Source organism: Anomaloglossus baeobatrachus, chromosome 5 (genome assembly GCF_048569485.1).
Source record: "Anomaloglossus baeobatrachus isolate aAnoBae1 chromosome 5, aAnoBae1.hap1, whole genome shotgun sequence".
Classification (NCBI taxonomy): domain Eukaryota; kingdom Metazoa; phylum Chordata; class Amphibia; order Anura; family Aromobatidae; genus Anomaloglossus; species Anomaloglossus baeobatrachus.
The window spans coordinates 369,860,582-369,884,540 of record NC_134357.1 but is presented as its reverse complement, the minus strand read 5'-3'; the positions used below and the strand labels follow the sequence as shown (position 1 = coordinate 369,884,540).

General features: G+C 48.4%; 1 protein-coding gene across 2 annotated transcripts in view; it reads left to right on the top strand.

Annotated features, from left to right (window-relative positions):
* BRCA1 (BRCA1 DNA repair associated) overlaps positions 1-23,959 on the top strand; it is a 238,841-nt gene that overhangs the window by 162,463 nt on the left and 52,419 nt on the right. For both annotated transcript variants that reach the window (XM_075349979.1, XM_075349978.1), the window contains exons 16-17: positions 12,576-12,663; positions 20,059-20,136. In XM_075349979.1, coding sequence (XP_075206094.1) covers positions 12,576-12,663; positions 20,059-20,136 — 166 coding nt within the window. The remainder of the gene's footprint in view (positions 1-12,575; positions 12,664-20,058; positions 20,137-23,959) is intronic.

Below are 23,959 nucleotides of genomic sequence, written 5' to 3'. Positions count from 1 at the left end.
GCCGCTGTCCACCACCATGGTGCTGAAAGCGCACCGCGGCGATGGGCTGGGGCAGAAGTGTATATTATATCTGCCTGCGCCCTCCTTTGATCGCACATGCCCCCTCCCCCTGTGTTATCTATGGCCCCCATGCTGCTGCCCATAGTAAAATAATAAACTCTTTGCTCACCTCCTCCAGCGTGTCTGCCCGGTCTCCCTCCTGCTGCTGTGATCATGCACGCAGAGATATCACTCTGCCGTGCCGATCACATGACCGGCCAAGAAGCAGGAAATGCAGGAGGCCGGAGCTCAACCCCGAGGAGGGGGACACGAGACAGGACAGTGCTGGAGAAGGTAAGGAAAGAGTTTATTTTACTAAAAGCAGCAGCATGGGGCGATATCTAACACAGGGTGCTGTGTGCCAGCAATAGTGGGCCGTGTGCAGCCACAGTGGGCCGTGTGCAGCCACAGTGGGCCGTGTGCAGCCACAGTGGGCCGTGTGCCAGCCACAGGGGGCTGTGTGCCAGCCACAGGGGGCCGTGTGCCAGCCACATGGGGCCGTGTGCCAGCCACATGGGGCCGTGTGCCAGCCACAGGGGGCCGTGTGCCAGCCACAGGGGGCCGTGTGCCAGCCACAGGGGGCCGTGTGCCAGCCACAGGGGACGTGTGTTAGCACAAAGGGGCTATATTCAATATAAGGTGGCCATATCCAGATTAAGAGGGCTAATTTTAGGATGGGGGGGCTATGAGGGACATATACCCTATATGATTTGTTAGACGGACACTGGCATTATAAGACTGACCCCATTTATTAAAAAATTCTCTATTCCTTCACCAAATTTGGGGGTGCGTCTTATAATCAGGTGCGTCTTATAAAGCGAAAAATACGATATGTCTACAGTTTGAACAGGGGGCTATACATGTGGCATAAAAGAAAAGCGAAATTGAAAATTGCCATATAAAGAAAGTATAGCCATGATCTCTGTAAATAGATCTAAACTGTATGCGGAGTGTTACTTAATGAAAATACTTGCTCGTCCTAGCACTGGGAATGCTTCCGCAGTGTATTTGTACAATTGTACCTGTGCATTTCCTCATCTCTTTAATCGATAAAGATGGCAGCTCTTCTAGCAGCAAGACAAGCAGGTTTCCCTCCTTCAGTTCCTTTTAAGTGGGCTGAAGCCGCTGCGTCTAGCAAATGACCTTTTGGCATTATCTCCACTTACATACTTGAGAGCCTTCGAGGCTCTGAATTTTTGGCACACGCCATCAACACGCGGCATCTCATAATCCCCCCGTCAGAGCTCTCAATTCCACTTGCTTCATAAATTATTGAAAAATGAATTTGAATTACACTGCCGAGAAGAATTGCATTTCAGAGTCCTTGAGCGCAGATGCTGAGAGTTTCCTTTTTGTCTGGTTTCAGGTAGAATAAATATGTATATTTTTGTTTTTTAAAGATCTGTCCTGCAGGGAATGATTTCCGTATTATCCCTTTTGGTGCTTGTGTTCTGGCAGATGTACATGATGTTTGATTTTCTTTCAAATAGTATTTTGGTGCGTCATGTACCTACTTGTCAGGCTGGAATTAATATAGACATTCACAGAATTTGACATTTTCCAACATGGTGCATACAAACACAATCCTTAATAAATAGTGACATCCAGTTTTATTGTTATTACAGCTTTGCAACATTTTTCATATTGTTGTGTCTAAGTGAATGTGTATCAGAAAAAGGCCAGGAGTTTAAATTAGATTTTTTTTGCTATGGGTATTTTTTTAATTGTTCAGTTTTCACTGATACTATATTAACTCCTTCACGCCTTGGGCATTTTCTGATTTTGCACTTTTCGTTTTTTCCTCCCCTTCCTCCAAGAGCCATAACTTTTTTTTATTTTTCGATCAATTTAGCCATATGAAGGCTTGTTTTATTTATTTATTTCTTTTTCGCTCCTAATTGGGAGACCCAGACAGTGGGTGTATAGCTACTGCCTCTGGAGGCCGCACAAAGAACTACACTTAAAAGTGTAAGGCCCCTCCCCTTCTGGCTATACACCCTCCCGTAGGAGTACGGATTCCTCAGTTTTAGCTTTGTGCGCAGGAGGTCAGACACGCACGCATAGCTCCATTGTTTTTAGTCAGCAGCAGCTGCTGACTATGTCGGATGGAAGAAAAGAGGGCCCATACAGGGCTCCCAGCATGCTCCCTTCTCACCCCACTGTATGTCGGAGGTGTTTGTAAGGTTGAGGTACCCATTGCGGGTACGGCGGCAGGAGCCCACATGCTGATTCCTTCCCCATCCCTTTTTACAGGGCTCTGGGTGAAGTGGGATTTACTGGTCTCCAGGCACTGAGACCGTGCTCCATCTACAGCCCCTGGAGAAGATGCTGGATGGAGCGGAGTACATCAGGGACATGGCCCTGCTTCCTCAAGGTACTCTGTGTCCCCGTGCATTTGGCGCTCACACCGCAGCATGCTGGGTGTTGTAGTGCGCCGGGGGACATCAGCGCTACGGCGCTTGTGCCATGGCCTCATTCAGCTTCGCTGAAGCAGGCACACTTCTGGGAATCGGTCGCGCCGGCCGCTGGGACTGCGGCGCGGCTGGCACTTGTGGTGCGCCGGGGACTTCAGCGCGGCCCGCGCTTTTACGGCGGCCGCGCTGATAACTCGAGTCCCCGGCTTTTGCGGCCTGCTTCCGTTCGTTCCCGCCCCCAGACCTGCCAGTCAGGAGAGGGGCGGGACGCTGGCCAGTGCATCAGCGCCGAGGGCTGGAGTCGTTTTTACATACTCCAGCCCTCACAATCGGCACAGAGGGGACACTGTTTCCCGCACTTTTGTTTGGGAACTCCCACGGACCGCCCCTCTCCACAGACGCCGGCAGCCATTCCTGCTGACACGCTGAGCTGCAGAGGGGAGCCGGGGAGACCCAGACAAGGAATTCTGCGCCTCTTACCCGCTATTCAGCGGGCGGTAAGCAGCCCTCAGGGCTCACCCCCTCTTGTGCCAGTAGTATTCTTAGTATTTTGTTTCTACAAATACTTGGTATTACATAGCGCTGGTCGCCCTTTGGCTATAGACTCTCTCACATTGCAGAGAGCCAGCAGCATGTCGTCCGTAAAACGCAAGGGTGCCAAGGCACAGACATTATATGCTTCCTGCACCGCATGTGGGACTTTTCTACCGGCGGGCTCCACGGACCCCCATTGTGTGCAGTGCTCGGCCCCTGCGGCGCTTGCACAGTCGGGACCTCTGCTGGACGTGACCCAGGGTGTACCACCTGTGAATGCTGTCCAGGTGACAGGAACTGAGTTTGCAGCTTTTGCTGACAGAATGTCTCTCACTATGTCACAAATTCTTGACACATTGCGAGCTAGGCCTGTACTTCAGGCCACGGACACTGTGCAATCATTGCCCCCTGGTCCCCCTCAGCTCCAAGCTCCGGGACGGGCATATACACCTCAGGGTGAAGACTCTGACTCGGACGATGGCCCCGGGCAGCCTAAGCGGGCTCGCTATGACGGGCCTTCACATTCATCTCAATGGTCAGGGTCCCAGCGAGATGAATCTATGGGTGATGAGGCGGACGTAACTGATCAGGATTCTGATCCTGGGACCGCTCTCAATCTAGATACACCAGATGGGGACGCCATAGTTAATGATCTTATATTTAACATCAATAAGATGTTAAATATTTCCCCACCAGCTCCTCTTGTAGAGGAGTCAGCTTCGCAGCACGAGAGAATCCATTTCAGATACCCTAAGCGTACATTAAGCACTTTTCTGGACCACGCTGACTTTAGAGACGCAATCCAGAAACCCCACGCTTATCCTGAAAGGCGTTTTCCTAAACGGCTTAAAGATACACGCTACCCTTTTCCCCCTGAGGTAGTCAAGGGTTGGACCCAGTGTCCAAAAGTGGATCCTCCAATTTCCAGGCTTGCAGCTAGATCCTTGGTTGCAGTTGAAGATGGAGCGGCACTTAAAGATGCCACTGACAGGCAGATGGAGCTCTGGCTGAAATCCATCTATGAAGCGATTGGAGCGTCATTAGCGCCTTCTTTTGCGGCCGTATGGGCACTCCAAGCTATCTCAGCCGGGCTTGCGCGAGTCGACTCAGTCACACGTGCATTTGCCCCGCAGGTAGCACCATTGACCTCGCAAATGGCGGCATTCGCGCCGTACGCGATTAATGCTGTTCTTGACGCTACAAGCCGCACGGCAGTGGCGTCAGCCAACTCCGTTGTTTTGCGTAGGGCCCTGTGGTTGAGACATTGGAAAGCAGATTCTCATTCCAAGAAGTGCTTAACCAATTTGCCTTTTTCTCGTGACCGATTGTTTGGAGAGCGTTTGGATGAAATCATCAAACACTCCAAGGGTAAGGACTCATCCTTACCGCAACACAGACAAAACAAACCCCAACAGAGGAAGGGTCAGTCTGGTTATCGGTCCTTTCGAGGACCGGGCAGGTCCCAATTCGCCTCGTCAAAAAAGACTCAAAAAGACCAGAGACGCTCAGATTCTTGGAGGTCTCAGTCACGCCCAAAAAGGACAGCCGGAGGAACCGTTGCCAAGACGGCGTCCTCCTGACTTGCGGTCTCCGATTCCCACACCCGCGGTCGGTGGGAGGCTTTCCCACTTTGGCGACATTTGGCTGTCACGCGTCAAAGACCGTTGGGTGAGGGATATTCTGTCTCACGGGTACAGGATAGAGTTCAGTTCTCGTCCGCCAACTCGTTTCTTCAGAACTTCTCCACCACCAGACCGAGCCGATGCTCTGTTGCAGGCGGTGGCCGCTCTAAAGGCGGAAGGAGTGGTGACCTCCGTCCCTCTTCAGGAACAAGGTCACGGTTTTTACTCCAATCTGTTTGTGGTCCCAAAAAAGGACGGATCGTATCGAACCGTCCTGGATCTAAAGTTGCTCAACAGACACGTAAAAGTCAGGAGGTTCCGGATGGAATCCCTACGCTCCGTCATAGCCTCAATGTCTCAAGGAGATTTTCTAGCATCAATAGATATCAAAGATGCGTATCTCCACGTGCCGATTGCACCAGAGCATCAGCGTTTCCTACGCTTCGTCATACACGACGAACACCTACAGTTCGTAGCGTTACCTTTCGGTCTGGCAACAGCCCCCCGGGTCTTCACCAAAGTCATGGCAGCAGTAGTAGCTGTTCTGCACTCGCAGGGTCACTCGGTCATCCCGTATCTAGACGACCTGCTTATAAAGGCACCCTCTCAAGAGGCATGCCAACACAGTCTGAAGGTGGCACTAGACACTCTCCAGAGTTTCGGGTGGATTATCAACTTTCCAAAGTCTCATCTAACCCCGACCCAATCTCTGACTTATCTTGGCATGGAGTTTCATACTCTCTCAGCGATAGTGAGGCTTCCACTGGACAAGCAGTGCTCGCTACGGACTGGAGTGCAATCTCTCCTTCAGAGCCAGTCGCACTCACTGAGGCGCCTCATGCATTTCCTAGGAAAGATGGTAGCAGCAATGGAGGCAGTCCCGTTCGCGCAGTTTCATCTGCGCCCTCTACAATGGGACATTCTACGCCAATGGGATGGGAAATCGACGTCCCTCGACAGGACTGTCTCCCTCTCTCAGACTGCCAAGGACTCTCTGCGTTGGTGGCTTCTCCCCACCTCATTGTCACAGGGAAAGTCGTTCCTTCCCCCGTCCTGGGCAGTGGTCACGACGGATGCGAGCCTATCAGGGTGGGGAGCGGTGTTTCTCCACCACAGGGCTCAGGGGACGTGGACTCAGGAAGAGTCCACCCTGCAGATCAATGTTCTGGAAATCAGAGCAATCTATCTTGCCCTGCGAGCCTTCCAACAATGGCTGGAAGGCAAGCAGATTCGGATTCAGTCGGACAATTCCACGGCGGTGGCGTACATCAACCACCAAGGGGGAACACGCAGTCGCCAAGCTTTTCAAGAAGTCCAGCGGATTTTGACGTGGGTGGAAAGCAGAGCGTCCACCATATCCGCAGTTCACATCCCAGGCGTGGAAAACTGGAAAGCAGACTTTCTCAGTCGCCAGGGCATGGACGCAGGAGAATGGTCCCTTCACCCGGACGTGTTTCAGCAGATCTGTTGCCGCTGGGGGACGCCGGACGTCGATCTGATGGCGTCACGGCACAACAACAAGGTCCCAGTTTTCATGGCACGGTCTCACGATCACCGAGCGCTGGCGGCAGACGCCTTGGTTCAGGATTGGTCGCAATTCCGACTCCCCTATGTGTTCCCACCTCTAGCATTGTTACCCAGAGTTCTCCGGAAAATCAAGTCCGACTGCCATCGAGCCATACTCGTCGCTCCAGATTGGCCAAGAAGGTCGTGGTACCCGGATCTGTGGCATCTCACGGTAGGCCAACCGTGGACACTACCAAACCGTCCAGATTTGCTGTCTCAAGGGCCGTTTTTCCATCTGAATTCTGCGGCCCTGAACCTGACTGTGTGGCCATTGAGTCCTGGATCCTAGCGGCCTCAGGTTTATCTCATAAAGTTGTTGCCACAATGAGACAGGCTAGAAAACCATCCTCAGCTAAGATCTATCACAGGACGTGGAAGATATTCTTAGCGTGGTGCTTGGCTCAAGGGTTTTCTCCCTGGCCATTTGCATTGCCAATTTTTCTTTCCTTCCTGCAGTCTGGGTTGGAAAAAGGTTTGTCGCTTAGCTCGCTTAAGGGTCAAGTCTCCGCGCTATCCGTATTCTTTCAGAAGCGCTTGGCACGGCTTTCTAAAGTACGCACGTTTCTCCAAGGAGTTTGTCATATCGTTCCTCCTTACAGACGGCCATTGGAACCCTGGGATCTGAACAAGGTTCTCATTGCTCTCCAGAAGCCGCCTTTCGAGCCTTTGAAAGAGGTTCCCCTTTCTCGGCTTTCACAAAAGGTAGTTTTTCTTGTGGCGGTCACGTCTCTTCGAAGAGTGTCCGAGCTAGCGGCGTTATCTTGCAAATCTCCCTTCCTGGTGTTTCACCAAGACAAGGTAGTACTGCGTCCAATTCCAGAGTTTTCTCCCAAGGTGGTTTCTTCCTTTCATCTCAATCAGGATATCACTTTGCCATCTTTGTGTCCGCATCCAGTTCACCAATTTGAAAAGGGTTTACATCTGTTGGACCTGGTGAGAGCACTCAGGATTTACATTTCTCGCACGGCGTCTCTACGCCGTTCTGATGCGCTCTTTGTCCTAGTCGCTGGTCAGCATAAGGGATCGCAAGCTTCCAAATCCACCCTGGCGCGGTGGATCAAGGAACCAATTCTTCACACATACCGTTCTGCTGGGCTTCCGATTCCATCTGGACTGAAGGCCCATTCTACCAGAGCCGTGGGTGCGTCCTGGGCATTGCGGCATCAGGCTACGGCTCAGCAAGTGTGCCAGGCGGCTACCTGGTCGAGTCTGCACACGTTTACCAAACACTATCAAGTGCATACCTACGCTTCGGCAGATGCCAGCCTAGGTAGACAGGTCCTTCAGGCGGCGGTGGCCCACCTGTAGGAAGAGGCTGTCTGACAGCCCGTTCATGTGGTATCTTTTTACCCACCCAGGGACTGCTTTTGGACGTCCCACTGTCTGGGTCTCCCAATTAGGAGCGAAAAAGAAGAAGGGAATTTTGTTTACTTACCGTAAATTCCTTTTCTTCTAGCTCCAATTGGGAGACCCAGCACCCGCCCTATTTGTTCTTAGGGTTTCGTTTTTCGGGTGCACATGTTGTTCATGTTGTTTCTTAAGTTCTCCGATCTTGTTATCGGATTGAATTTGTTTTTGAAACTGTTATTGGCTTTCCTCCTTCTTGCTTTGGTACTAAAACTGAGGAATCCGTACTCCTACGGGAGGGTGTATAGCCAGAAGGGGAGGGGCCTTACACTTTTAAGTGTAGTTCTTTGTGCGGCCTCCAGAGGCAGTAGCTATACACCCACTGTCTGGGTCTCCCAATTGGAGCTAGAAGAAAAGGAATTTACGGTAAGTAAACAAAATTCCCTTCTTTTTAAGTAATTAAAAAAACAAACAGAAAACAGAAATTTGTCAAATAATAAATAAATGGCGCTTTTGTTGCCATTTTCCTCCAAGAACTGTAATGTTCTTATTTTTCAGGATCTCGGACTGTGTAAGGCCTTGTGCGCACATGCCGGATTTTACCGCTGATTTCCCGCGAATTTGCTGCATGTTTCGCTGCAGAAAATGTTTATAACCTTTCTGCAGTGATTCACCAGCAAAACCTATGGGGAAAAAAAAAATGCTGTGCGCACTAGGTAGATTTTGACAGCTACCGGTTTTGCTGCAGGATTCACGCAGCAAAAACAATTGTATGTCACTTCTTTTCCGCACGTCACTGCGGCATTTCACTCCATTGACTGTAATGTAATCGTGAAATCCCGCAGGGAATAACGCCGGTAGCAAATTCTGTGCGGTTCATTGTGGTTTCCTGCGTTATTCTCTGCGGTATTTTGCGTTTTTCGGGACATAATGTTCATCACTGCCCTGCGTCTTGCAGGGAAGTGATGTCATTATGACAGGAAGAGGAAGCGGAGCAGAGAGTAAAAACACACACACACACACACACACACACACACACACACACACACACACACACACACACACACACACACACACACACAGAAAGCAAACTTGCATATAAAAATAAAAAAACAAAAAAAACCACGGGCTCCGCCGTATTTTTACCGTCCAGCCAAGGTAAACACACAGCGGCAGTCCGGTATTCTTAGGCTGGGGATGACGAGGGCCATGGTTAATGCCCCCTCCCCAACCCTCCAGATTGCCGTGATGCGTTGACAATCCAGATAATAACGAATTAAGGCAGCGGATCGCTGCCACTAAGTCCAAGCTTAATCAGGGCAGTGTCTGAGACAGCTTGCATGATTAACCCGTAAGCAAAGTGAATAAACACACACACTGAAAAATCCTTTATTTTAAATAAAACACAAAAAAGCCCCCTCTTTCACCACTTTATTAACCCACCCAACACACAGCTCTGGCGTAATCCACACAGGTCCCATGATGCTTGCATCCAGCCGCGACTGACACATACTCAATGCAGCCTCGTAACGAGACTGCAGAGGTAATTACAGGTCATTTCTCTGTAAACACACTACCGCTCGCGGGAACTGCAGTGTGTCCTTACAGGGACTTTATCTATTGATTGCTTGATCTGTCCTCTATCCATCTATCCATTTATCCATCTATTTATCTATCCATTATCTATCTATCTGTCTATCTATCCATTGTCTATCTATCTCTCTATCTATATCAGAAGGAAATTACCTTTTTTTTTCTTTTCAATGTGCTTTATTGCATTGAATGCATTAAAACACATGTACCAACCCGCGGAAAAACTGCACGAAAACGCATGCGAATTTCGGTGCGTTTTTTTTCCGCGGGTGCGGAAATCTTTCAGAGCCTGCAGAATTTTCTTAAGAAAATTCCAATTTCTAGTGCGCACAGGGCCTAATGGCTTACTCGTCATGATTTTTGCATTAGTGTTTGGATGCCAAAGCCAGGAGTGGATCTTACTATAAGGCTAGATGAGCACAGTGTGTTTTTTAGCAGCAATTTTGTGCGTTTTTCGGGTGCGTTTTGGGTCCGAAAACTCCATGACTTTGCTTCCCCAGCAAAGTGTATGAGTTTTCATTTTCGCTGTCCGCACAGTTTTTTTTTTTTTATCTGCGTTTTTGAACTGACAAAAAAAAGCAACATGTTAATTTTTTCTGCTTTTTTTTCTGCGTTTTTTTCACCCATGCAATGCATTTGAAAAACGCAGGAACAAAAACGCAGCAACTGTGCATTTTTGTGTGATTTATGCGCGTTTTCTGCAGCCAAAAATGCAGTGTAAAAAAAAAAAAGCGCAGCATGAGCACATAGCCTAAAGGCTACTTTACACACTGCGATATCGGTCCCGATATCGCTAGTGTGGGTACCCGCCACCATCTGTTGCGCGACACGGGCAAATCGCTGCCCGTGCCGCACAACATCGCCCAGACCTGTCACACATACTTACCTGCCCGGCGACGTCGCTGTGACCGGCGAACCGCCTCCTTTCTAAGGGGGCGGTCCGTGCGGCGTCACAGCGACGTCACGGAGCGGCCGCCCAATAGCAGCGGAGGGGCGGAGATGAGCGGGACGTAACATCCCACCCACCTCCTTCCTTCCACATAGCGGCCGGGAGGCAGGTAAGGAGAGGTTCCTCGTTCCTGCGGCGTCACACATAGCGATGTGTGCTGCCGCAGGAGCGACGAACTACATCGTTACTGCTGCAGTAACGATAATCGAGAATGGACCCCCATGTCACCGATGAGCGATTTTGCACGTTTTTGCAACGATGCAAAATCGCTCATCGGTGTCACGCAGCAACATCGCTAATGCGGCCGGATGTGCGTCACAAATTCCATGACCCCAACGACTCCGCATTAGCGATGTCGCAGCGTGTAAAGCCCCATTAAGTGAAAGATTGATACCTGTTCTGGAGACACTGCTGGTTTTGGCAATAAATACTGATGTGTGAATAAGGCCGGACAAGTAGGTATGAGTCTAGTATTAGGACTAGTTCGCCAGTGTGAAAATTACAAGATTTTATTTTTTTTTCTCTTTTACAATGAAAAGAGTAAACTAAAACAAAAGTCACATTTGTGTTTATACTTGTATTATACCCAGAGCTGCATTCACAGTTTGGCTGGTTGTCACTGGAAATGAGGAGCAAGCTGTGTTATCACTCTCAGCAGTTTGTAATACAGATCACTGTGATATAAAGGTAACAAAAGGACACAGCAGTGCTAAAATGTGTAACAATGAATATGGGAGTATAGACATGCATTACTGCTATGAAAAAACATGTAAAAATTTAGATACTTTGCACACAAAATTGCCAGCAGCAAGGCTCATGAATTGTAGTTTTTTGGGTTTTTTTTAACCCAAACAAATGCATTAGTTTGAAAGGGACCCAACAAAAATGAGGTCGCCTTGCCGCTGGCTGTTGGGCTCACATAAAATCTGGCCATTTTTGTGTGCCAAGTATCTCAATTTTTACGTTTTTCATAGCAGTATTGCATGTCTATTTTCCCGAATTCATTGTTCCACATATCTTAGCAGTGCACAGTGTAACGGTCTCCTTTTTGATGTTTCATATTAAGTCTGCTGCTGTTCACATTAGAAACATAGGATGTCCCATTAGTCTTTTTATTGTAATATAAAGGTGACGTTAAAGCAATTGTTTGCGGACGTTCAGCCAGTAGTTAATGCTGGGAGACTGTAGCCCTGAAGTTAGACGCATTTTAGAAGTTAGACGCATTAAATCCAGCTCTGGATTTTGATCCTCAGTTTTTCAGTTTGGAATCCACACATTAGCAAATTTTTTTTTTTTTTTTATATTGATTCAAAAAATCGGTCCAAAACTATTTTCATGTCTGTGAATGGGGTGGCTGTACACTATTCACATGCATGGAATGCAAATTCTATATTGATTTTCTCAGGGAATCTATTCCAAAATCTTCACTAAATTTGACACTAACTGGCTCCATGAACAATAATTGTGGCCTAATGATGGTTCAGCTGAAAGCGCTTCTGTCGGCATTTTTACGAGCGCTCCTGTTGGCCGTTTTACGAGCGTTCCTGTTGGAATGCTTACGAGAGCTTCTGTCGGCATGCTTACGAGAGCTTCTGTCGGTATGCTTACGAGAGCTTCTGTCGGCATGCTTACGAGAGCTTCTGTCGGCATGCTTACGAGAGCTTCTGTCGGTATGCTTACGAGAGCTTCTGTCGGCATGCTTACGAGAGCTTCTGTCGGCATGCTTACGAGAGCTTCTGTCGGCATGCTTACGAGAGCTTCTGTCGGCATGCTTACGAGAGCTTCTGTCGGCATGCTTACGAGAGCTTCTGTCGGCATGCTTACGAGAGCTTCTGTCGGCATGCTTACGAGAGCTTCTGTCGGCATGCTTACGAGAGCTTCTGTCGGCATGCTTACGAGAGCTTCTGTCGGCATGCTTACGAGAGCTTCTGTCGGCATGCTTACGAGAGCTTCTGTCGGCGTTTTTACGAGAGCTTCTGTCGGCGTTGTTACGAGCCATCCTGTCGGCGTTGTTACGAGCCATCCTGTCGGCGTTGTTACGAGCCATCCTGTCGGCGTTGTTACGAGCCATCCTGTCGGCGTTGTTACGAGCCATCCTGTCGGCGTTGTTACGAGCCATCCTGTCGGCGTTGTTACGAGCGCTCCTGTCGGCGTTGTTACGAGCCCTCCTGTCGGCGTTGTTACGAGCCCTCCTGTCGGCATTGTTACGAGCCCTCCTGTCGGCGTTGTTACGAGCATTCCCGTCGGCAATTCTGATGAACTCTCCTGTCTTTTCCTACCACAGAGACTTATCTTGCTGTGAATAAATGGATCAGCTGTCCAAAATTGGACATACTGGATCGTTTTCATATTGGAATTTTTACTCAATTAGTCTAATGTATATGAATGCTTTTAGAGGACATCAAGAAGCATTGTACAACTTGTCCCCCTATTTCTCTGTATGTTTCAGTTCTGATATTCACAGCTACCACCATCATCTTGGACGTTCATTTTTCTGTTTTCACATTTTAGATTTTGGTTCAGAAGTTTGCACGGAAAACGCAGAGCATCTTTTCCAACAAAATGGCTGAATCCACCACTCACGTCATCATGAAAACAGGTAGGTTTGGGCTGTTGTGCCTGCAGCTTCCTCAATACTGGTTTCCATTACACCACACCGAACACTAAAAAATATATCATCAAGTTGTTGGGATTTGTTCGGATTATTTCCACACAGAAAGGTTAATTGGAAATGGTTCTGATCAGTCTTAAAGCCGCCTCTAATCCCTGCCTAGAAAAACCATTTTTCAGCATGCCTTCAGTTTATCTAGGGTTTATTTTACACCCCAGTCTGGAGGAGAGACATGAGGGAGATTGTCTGCAGTGTCACAGATCTCATTTTTAGTGCATTTTTATTTAGTTGTGGATTTTAGTAAAAATTCTTCCTCCTTTTGTAAGTACCCAGCCCTGTATTTAGGAATATGGACAAAACATACAGTACAGCTATGTAATTAACCACTGTTGGTGGCGCTGTTTTTCTGACCAACTTTTCAAGCTTAGGAGGTTGAAAACAAAGCATATTAATGTTTTTAGTTTTCTTGTCGACCCATTTTTATCCTCTAATATGGTACTCTACAGACGAGTCTGTCAGGACCCAGCACTGACAGGTTCTCTTTTAGGGGGTGTGGAGGGTAACACCAGCACTGCACCCATGGTCCTTATGTGCGTGAGAGATATAGAACTTTAGATTGTATGTCTTATGTGAGTGATCACAATCTGCATTCAGAGCTGTGAAATAAGGTGCCTAATATGTAAAGGGTTATTCCAAAAAACTTACTATGCGGTGAACAGAAGAGTCGCTCAGTGGTTAGCAATGCAGTCTTGTAGTGCTGGGGTCTCCGGTTTAAATCCTACCAAGGACATCATCTGCAAGGAGTTTGTATGATCACCCTGTGTGTATTGTGTTTTTTTCCTACACTCCAAAGACATACCGATAGGGAATTTAGATTGTGAGCTCTGAGGATAATGAGTATAAATTGCTGCAGATTATGATGGCACTATATAAGCAAGCATAGTCAATAATAGAACAGGTAAAAATATTTTTAACTTTAAGGACCTGTGTGCGCACACTGCGTTTTTACTCGTGTTTTTTGTGCGTTTTTGCTGCAGAAATTTCTTGAGAAAATGGCTGTAACCTTTCTGCAGACATTTCCCAGCAAAACCTATGGAGAAAAAAAAATTAGCTGTGCGCACACTGCATTTTTTTTCTCAAGAAAATTTTTTTTTCGAAGAAATTTCTTGAGAAAAGTCCTTTTTCTACTGCTCACATAGCCTAAAGCACCACTACAGCATTTTTTTTTGCATTTTATTTGAGCACTGTAGTGGGGCTTTAAATGTTATCTCCCTGTATTATTCCCACCTTTGGGTATTTTCGTACTTTAGCGATGCTGCTCTGGTCCCATATCACCATCTTGTGCCAGTAGCCTCTCACTGGCCAGAAGCTACATCACAGGCACTCCATGCATCTCTGAGAGCCAGAACGAGGCTCCTATAGAACCAACATGCATTGAAGAGTGCTCTCCATGAAACACTGGAGCTGCCGGCTAGTCACTTGCCAGTGGAGACGGACTAGAGTACCGCTGGATAAGGATGACTACGTTGAAAGGTTACAGGGGACTTGCACCACTCCACCCCGGTACAATAAAAGAAAACACTGGAGTGGTACTTTAATTGTATTGAAGTTACTCTGCATGTTTTGAGATAACTTGCGTTGTCAGTGCTATCACCCTTACATTTTTCTTGAAAATTGTGTTAATCTACGGCATCAAGCCGTGGTATAGATGCGCTATCCATCTAGTCTTGTAAGCTCCGCCATGGCTCAGAGCACAGATCCTTAGATTGGGATGTGGCCACATAGTTTACAAATTCTTCCTCTCTTCTATCAAGACAAGTGAAAGTTCTCTGCTCCTGGGGGAGGCAAATGGAACGGTGTGCTCTCCTTTTACTCTCATACGTAGAGAAGTAGTAGTAAAATACATGGCCACATCGTAACCAGAGATCAGTGCGCAGCCGCGGGAAGGGACTGGTCATACTAGATGAATGGCACATGCGCGTCCATCTGTCTGCTTGATGCCATAGGTGATTACAGACAGTCCAGAGGGCGCTGTGTAATAGAGCCAAATAATCACTTTGTGACTTTGTGATCCAGCCGCTGTTCATGATTTACCAAAAAAGAACATTCAGTCTTTTATTCAGTGAGGATTTCTTTTGCCTCTGACGTTACAAAAATTACTAGTTTTTTTTCCTGTTCATTGTGCGCTACAATCCAGGCCGTGATGCATTTACTGGTCAGCTCTTGACGGAAAATTTCAGTGTTTTGTATAACTCATCTGCGTCATAGACCATCAAAGCTAATGAGTGAATCAAAACTATAAAAATAAGCATCCGCTTTCTGCATTCTAAAAGGACGACCTAGCGCTGACTACATCTGTACCAAGACAGCTCTCATTCTGGCTAGTGCCGTGGGCCCCTAATTGGGCTTGATTAGCTGTCGGTGGGCGGATTGAAATGCCAGCCTGCTTTTCTCTGCTTGTTTGTTTGCTCTGTGCTGTCCGTGCCTGAGGAGGACAGATAGTGCCATAATGAGTGACACACCATTTAGATCCGGACTGTGTCTTCTCCCTGCACTGCTGCCGTATATGAATATGAAATGACTAAGACGGTTCATGGACGCATCCTACATCTGACGTGCCCTGGACACGTGGGAATAATGCAGGGATAGCTTGCCAGCAGTAGCAGTAGTTTTTGGCAGGTTAAATGAAGGCGTTTGTGACACTCTTCTTTGGAATACATTTTTTTTTAATCAACGTAGGCACAATTATCAAATCTGCTCCACGGAAAGGATTGTAGAAACTGTGAGGGAAACATTCTGCACATTTTATATCTGTAAATATCACTCCTGCTTTGTGTCCAACGTTTAGGAACAGAATCTAGTTATCACCCACTCCTGGTTTTGGCTTACACATACTGATGTAAAAAGTCACCAAATAATCGTGTGCTTGTGCCTATAGGGGAAAAATTCCTTCCCAACTCCACATGCCGCAATCAGACTAGATCTATGGATCAAAATCTCATCAAAGAATCTAGTACCTATAATCTTTAATATATCTTTCAAGAAAGGCTTCCAGGCCCTCCTTGAATGGTTATAGGAGGGTCAGAATTTAGTGTAAGCAGCAGGAGTAAAAAAAACGTCTTGGCTTTTGTTTTTTGTTTTTTTTTATATATATATCTTTTCATGGGACAAGATTGAAGATATGATACTTTGATACAATGTAAAGCAGTCAGTGTACTGCTTGTATAAGGCTATATTCACACACTGCGTTTTTACCTGCGTTTTTGGTGCGTTTTTGCTGCAGAAATGTCTTGAGAAAATGGTTGTAACCTTTCTGCAGACATTTCCCAGCAAAACCTATGGCAAAAAAAATTAGCTGCATTTTTTTCTTAAGAAAATTCTTTCAGTAGATTTTCTTGAGAAAAAGGATGTGCATGTCACTTCTTTTCTGCGGCGAACTGCTTCACTCACTCCATTGACTGTAATGTAATCATGAAATCACGCAGGGAATAACGCAGGTAGCAAATTCTGTGCGTTTCATTGCGTTTTCCTACGTGATTCCCGCATTATTTCACGTATTTCGGGACATAATGTTCATCACTGCCCTGCATTTTGCAAGGAAGTGATGTCATTATGACAGGAAGAGGAAGCTGAGCAGAGAGTAAACACACACAGATCACACTCAATCCCTGGACGCTGCACGGAAGTGTACCGCCCCGGGCTCGGCTGCAACCGAGCCGCTCGGATCCGGGCTCGCTGGTGGGTGGCTCGAGCGTCTCCGGAGCCGGGGGCCCTGTGGTCACTCCAATCTGAAAGGGGCTGGCGTTTTGGGGGACGTAGGTTTACGGCGGAGCCGTGGTTAAGTTCGTGATGCCACCCACGGGCTGTGGTGCAGGTGGACACCACCGCTGCAGTTACGGGGCACCCAGGGGAGATGTTGCGCAGCAAGATGTTAACCCCTCCATGGGAAGGGATGGTGGCCCTGGGACCCGTTGGGGGGGGGGGGGGGGGGGGAAAGTAGTTGGGCGGTGCAGGGTGGTGCGCGGCCAGAGGGCACTGGTGTACTCACGATTAGAAACACACAAGTCTCTGGTAAACCAAGATGATGGTGGTCGGTGCCCGCAGCCGGCTGCAGTCTGGTCCCCCACCCGGTTGGTGGTCTCTGCCTTTCTCCTGCACCTTTTTAAGTGTTGATGGACTACCTGAACTTGCAATACAGGAGTCCGCTCCCCAGCTTGTGTATGTTGGAGGAGCCCTTTGCCCGCAGACGCTGGCCCGTGGGATCTCTCTGCCTGAGCGGTGGCTTTCTATCACCCTCGTTGGGCTGTTGTCTTCAGTCAGGACTTTGGGTGGCAAAGGACCTACAGTCCTGGCCGCAATCAGTTAATTAACTCAGTCCAGTGGCTTCTGGACCTCGTTTCAGAGTCTGAGTACCCCCCTTTGTGCTCCGGTTTCCAGTCGGTTCCCCGGGTCGGTAACGGCGGGCCACTACCCTGCCCCGGTCCACCACGGTTCCACCGAGCCGTCTTCCCGGCTCCTGCAGGCAGAGGCCTCCGTATGCCTCCTAGCCAAAGGTGCCCGGGCTCCAACCCTGGCACCTGTCAGACTGCTGTAGACCTGGGCACATGCCTGCTTCCTCTCTCCTTCACCTCCTGAACTCACTCACTAGCAAGTACTAACTGACTGTTTTCCCGCCTCAGGCTCTCTGGACTCCTCGGTGGGTGGGGGCCAACCGCCTGGCTCCGCCCCCTGGTGTGCCCATCAAGCCCTGAGGGGGGTGACTAGGGTTTAAAGTGTTTGGCTGTTGACACCTTGTTAGGGACAGGTGTTGTGTGGGGCTCGAACTGTGACTACCTGGCTAGTCCAGGGCGTCACAGAAGCACTTCCGTGGGACCTGCGACGGGTGCCCGTGCAGTCTGTGTCCCGCTGTTTACCAGCCCTGCGGCTGCCGACACTGCAGTATCAGCAGCTTCTCACACTGCAGTGCAGGCAGCCGCGGGGATGACAAGCGCTGCTGTCATGAGGTTAGATGAGATCATTACCTGCTGTGATGATCTCCTGCCCTCCTGACGTCAGCGCTGTCGCTGCCTTCCATTGCCCACCGCTTTCTCCTGTCACGTCTCGTGGGTGGCCCGAGACTGTCACTAGCGGTGACGTTACAGCCTCCCGCGATACTGCTGAGAACGCAGCGGGCACAGAAGGCAGTGGCAGCGCTGACGTCAGGAGAGCAAGAGATCGTCACAGCAGGTAATGATCTCATCTAACCTCCTCACAGCAGCGCTCGTCATCCCCTGCAGTGACCTGGGCTGACCTATTGATGTTCCCTCAAGTCAGTGCACTACTCTACCAGCCAATGGGGAATGTTCTGTTCTTCATTGACTGGGACAGTGACTATGGTGTGGATCGTCGTGGGACCCCCTTATTGGATTACGCCGGACCCGGATTTGATTGTTCTTTTCAATAAAATGGTGACGAGGGAATGGTTTGGGGAGTGTTTTTTCAAATAAAACTTTTTTTGTCTTTTTTTTTCTTAAGGCCGCTTTACACACTGCGATATCGGTACCGATATCGCTAGTGTGGGTACCCGCCCCCATCTGTTGTGCGACACTGGCAAATCGCTTCCCGTGGCGCACAACATCGTCCAGAGCCGTCACACATACTTACCTGCCTAGCAACGTCGCTGTGACCGGCGAACCGCCTCCTTTCTAAGGGGGCGGTTCGTTCAGCGTCACAGCGACGTCACAGCAGCGTCACTGAACCGCCGCCCAATAGCAGCGGAGGGGCGGAGATGAGCGGGACGTAACATCCCGCCCACCTCCTTCCTTCTGCATAGCGGCCGGGAGGCAGGTAAGGAGAGCTTCCTCGTTCCTGCGGCGTCACACGGAGCGATGTGTGCTGCCGCAGGAACGAGGAACAACTTCGTTACTGCTGCAGTAACTATTTTTGAGAATGGACCCCCATGTCACCGATGAGCGATTTTGCACGTTTTTGCGACGATGCAAAATCGCTCATAGGTGTCACACACAACGGTATCGCTAATGCGGCCGCATGTGCGTTACAAATTCCGTAACCCCAACGACTTCGCATTAGCAATGTTGTAGTGTGTAAAGCCCCCTTTATTGACTAGGTTGGTGATGTCCGGTATCTGATAGACGCGTGACATCACTAACCCCAGGGCCTGATGCCAGGTGACATTACACATCTGGTATCAACCCCATATATTACCCCGTTTGCCACCGCACCAGGGCAATGGGATGAGTTGGGGAAAAGCGCCAGGATTGGCATGTGTAATGAATGCGCCACTTCTGGGGCGGCTGTGGCCTGCTATTTTTAGGCAGGGGAGTGTCCAATAACGGTGGACCTCCCTAGTCTGAGAATACAAGACCGCACCTGTCCGCTTTACCTTGGCTGGTGATCCAGTTTGGGGGTGACCCCACGTTTTTTGTTTTAAATTATTTATTTAATGTAAAATAACAAAATGGGGTGCTCTCTGATTTGGATTACCAGCCAAGGTAAAGCTGCCAGCTGTGGTCTACAGGCTGCAGCCGTCTGCTTTACCCTCCTATCTGGCTACAAAAGATAGGGGGACCCCATGTCGTTTTTTTTTTTTTGTTTTTTTTTTAATTCATCTATTTATCTATCTATCAATTATCTATCTATATTATTTATTGCTGTTAAAGCATTAAAAAACGCAGGGACCAACCTGCAAAAAAACGCACCAAACGCGGTAATAACGCATGCGCTAATCCTTCAGTCTCAAGAAAAATCTTTTTTCTAGTGCGCACATAGCCTATGTATAAATTTGGTGTGCCTCTAAATAACTTTGGCATAGAGATTACGAGAGCTTCACAGGAGCAACTGGAATCCTCTTCCACTCCTTCATGACAACATGGAGGTGGTGGAGTTTAGAGACCTTGCCTTTAGGTTGAGAGACACGGTTGGCCAGTTTGGAAGCTTTACCCTCCTTTCTTCAGCAAGTTAGTGGTTGTCTTGCAGGTGTGTCTGGGGACGTCATCGTGTTATAATACTGCCGTGCGGCCCATTTTCCGAAGGGAGGGGATCATGCCCTGCTTCATTATGTCACATTAAATGTTGGCATTCACGGTTCCCTCAATGAAATGTAGTTCCTCACAGCCAGCAGCAGTCGTGCAACCCCAAATTATGACACTCCCACCACCATGCTTAATTGTAGGCAGGTCACACTTGTCTTTGTATCCTCACCTGGTGGCCAACACACACACACACACACACACACACATATATATGAGAATATTTGTGCATATATATATATATATATATATATATATATATATATATATAATATTACAACCTACTAAGTTGGTAAGTTGGAGGTGTATTTCAATCAATCTATATTTTAAGCCTGTGTTTTATTTGTTATTTTAGATGAACAGCTCGTATGTGAAAGAACCTTGAAATATTTTCTAGGAGTTGCTGGGAGAAAATGGGTGGTTAGCCATGAATGTAAGTATTGAATTATAGTATTTTAAACAGCCTTTCCAAATGAATCACTGATGTATCTTGGCCCCAAACACGATCCTTGTAGCTTAAGCTGTATTTAGCTATCTGGGTGACACAATCACATGCTCATTGTATTCCATTTTTTTTCCCTGCTAGCACTCTGATCCATACAATTTTATTAATCCATACACACATTTGTTTTAAAAACAATCTGCATGTCCAGTCTGGTAAATGCAGAGCATGTCCTAGTCTCACTCGTTTTGAGAATCCGAGTCAGCCATTAAATAGAACCTGTCACCAGAGTTGTCACCTGTAAGCTCTTATATACAGTATTCTAGAATATTGTATATCAGTGTCCAGGCTATATAAGGTGAAAAAAAACGTTTTCTCAAGGATCACAAAACAAATTATTCCAAGGATGAAAGCTGAGGGGGGTACGGAGGTTGAGTGATTTAATGAAAGTAGAGGAGGGGAGAGTTCTGAGCTAGGCGGAGGTATCGGGAAAATGTAATCTGGAAAATCACCATTACCTACAATATCTACAAATAACACAAGCTGGGCATGAATCCCTTTTGATCATTTACCCATGACTGAGAGATCAAACCCAGGACCCCTGGAATGAGCAAATATTTAAAACCTGGGAGATTGCTCTGGGCGATCCGGACATATATGGTAAAATTCTAAGGGGGTTGGAGTCTGTTAAGAAAGTAATGCTGAACGAACAATGGAGGCAGATGCAATTTAAGCTAGTACACAACGCAATTTACGCCTTTAATATACCACATAGCAGCTCACCAGTGCATTTCCTGGACCATTGCCCTAAATGTGGACTACATAGAGCAAAACTGTTTCACTGCATATGGGAATGCCCACGAGTGAGGGGGGTATGGGAGGAAGCGGTAGCGTACATATTGAGGATTTGGAAAGTAGTTATACCCGTCACCCCTCAGGCCTGTTTGTTTCACTGTATAAAAGCCCCTACGGAAACTGAGCAAGTGCTCACATTCCCGATATAATACACGTAGTATTGATTGTAGTAAATAAATGCCTACTTAGGAACTGGCTGATAAGACAAGACTCCCAGAAATAGTTGATACCCTAAAAGCGATAATGATGTACGACAAACTGAACTCAGAGAAACATAAGGAGAAGTCCACTAAAAGATTCTTCAAAAAGTGGAGAACATTTATTGAGCAAAGCTTCACCCAGACGGAAATCACCCAGTTAATTAAAGCATTTGAACACACGTCTCGGTATTGTTTGCAAGATATTGCAGGGACATTAGGGACACCAAAGATGGGGAGCATTCAAAGGACCAACTGAATTGAACAAAAATGATAGTTTAAGTTAAAGGAAATTATTGTTAAGATAATTCTATGAAGATGAAATTGTTGTGACAATGAAAAAAAACAAATGATGTAGCAGTCGCATTGCAAGATCCGGAGATGTTTAGGGAATGTAACAGTATGTTCTCTTCTTTCTGATATGTGCCTATTGACATCAAATAAAGTATGTTTTAAAAAACAAAAATGCTTTCATTATACTCACCTGCAGGGCTTTCCAGTCTGATGGGCATCACTGGTCTCAGTCCGACTCCTCCTATCTTCCTGCTATCGTTGTCCTCCTTCCCTGCTCCATGTGGATGACGTGCACGCGCGCACTTCTCTCTGCCCTGCTGAGGTCAGTGCAAAGTACTGTATTACGCATGTTGTCTTTGACTTTTCCCATGCCTGTGTATTACAGTACTTTGCTCTGCCCTCAGGAGAGCAGAGAAAAGTGCTCGTGGGGAAGAGACCAATGGAGGACTCTGTATGGATGACATAGGATGCGTTAGCCACATAGAGCAGGGAATGAGGGCGGCGATCACAAGACGATAGGAGGCGCCGGACAGAGACCAGTAACTCCCATCGAATTAGGGTCAATACAGCCCGGACACCGCAGCATGGATGCCCGTTTTCTTCTACTATAAGATTTGTTTGCTCTGCTGGCCATTTCTTTGTCGCTCCTAATTGGGAGACCCATACAATTGGGTGTATAGCTATGCCTCCGGAGGCCACACAAAGTATTACACTAAAAGTGTAACGCCCCTCCCCTTCAGCCTATACACCCCCCGTGCTGCTACGGGCTCATCAGTTTTTATGCTTTGTGCGAAGGAGGTCAGACATGCACGCATAGCTCCACAGCTTAGTCAGCAGCAGCTGCTGACTATGTCGGATGGAAGAAAAGAGGGCCCATAACAGGGCCCCCAGCATGCTCCCTTCTCACCCCACTCTTGTCGGCGGTGTTGTTAAGGTTGAGGTATCCATTGCGGGTATGGAGGCTGGAGCCCACATGCTGCTTTCCTTCCCCATCCCTCAATTAGGGCTCTGGGTGAAGTGGGATCCTTTCGGTCTCCAGGCACAGGAGACCGTGCTCCATCCACAGCTCCTGAGGACCCTGCTGGATAGGAGCCGAGTATCGTTCAGGGACATGGCCCTGCTACTTTGAGGTACTCTGTGTCCCCGTGGGGACCGCGCACAGCAACACTCCAGCATTGCTGGGTGTGCTAGTGCACCGGGGACAGCAGCGCTGACTGAGTTTGTGCCATTACACACTTCAGCGTCGCTGAGTGTGTTCGTGTAGGGGGACTGCCGCGCTGACCGCCGCTGCCATGGTTATCACTGCGGCGCGGCTGGGACTGTTAGTGCGCCGGGGACTTCCGCGCCGACCGCGCTTACCCCGGCTTTTGCGGCCTAGTCTCTTTTTCTTCCCGCCCCCAGCCCTGCCAGTCAGGGGAAGGGCGGGACGCTGTACAGGACGGCAGCACTGAGGGCTGGAGCATGCTTTGCATACTCCACCCCCCTCACTCTGCACAGTGGGGCACCAGTTCCCGCACTTTTCTGGGTCACGCCCACGGCTCCCTCCTCTCCTCAGGACGCCGGCAGCCATTCCTCTCAGCTCTGCTAACGCTGGAGAGGAGAGACAAGCTCAGGGAGACCCAGGCAGGAATTCTGGTGCCCACACAACCGCTTTGCGCAGGCGGTAAGCAGCACCTGTGGTGCTGGCCCCACTAGTGCAGAAGTGTACTTATAGATTATATGATTATAGACTATACTTTACACTGTATGGTGCACTGTTGATTTTTGGCTATATAACCTCCTGTATTGCTCAGAGGAGACAACAGCATGTCGTCCACAAATAGCAAGGGTGCCAAAGCACATACTTACTATGCTGCCTGTGCAGCATGTACGGCTATACTGCCGGCAGGTTCCACTGACCCTCATTGTGTGCAATGCTCGGCCCCTGTGGCACTTTCTCAGCCGGAGCCTCTGCTAAGGGTGGCCCAGGGAGAACCACCTGTTAACACTGTCCAAGTGACAGGGACGGAGTTTGCAGTTTTTACTGAAAGACTTTCTGAGACTATGGCTAAGATATTAGAAGCCTTGCAGTCCAGGCCGGCATCTCAAGCCATGGGCACTGTGGAATCATTGCCCCCTGGTCCCCCTCAGTTGGAACAGCAATGTCCTCCCGGGGTGTCTCATGGATCCCAGGGTGAGGTCTCTGACACGGACCGCAGCCCCAGACCGACTAAGCGAGCTCGCTATGAAATCCCCTCGACATCATCACAATGTTCAGGGTCTCAGCGAGAGGACTCTCTGTATGATGAAGCGGAGGTAGCTGATCAGGATTCTGATCCTGAAGCCGCTCTCAACCTTGATACTCCTGATGGGGACGCCATAGTGAATGATCTTATTGCGTCCATCAACAGGTTTCCCAAGCGTACAAAGAGTATGTTTCTGGACCACTCTGACTTCAGAGAGGCAGTCCAGAAACACCGAGCTTGTCC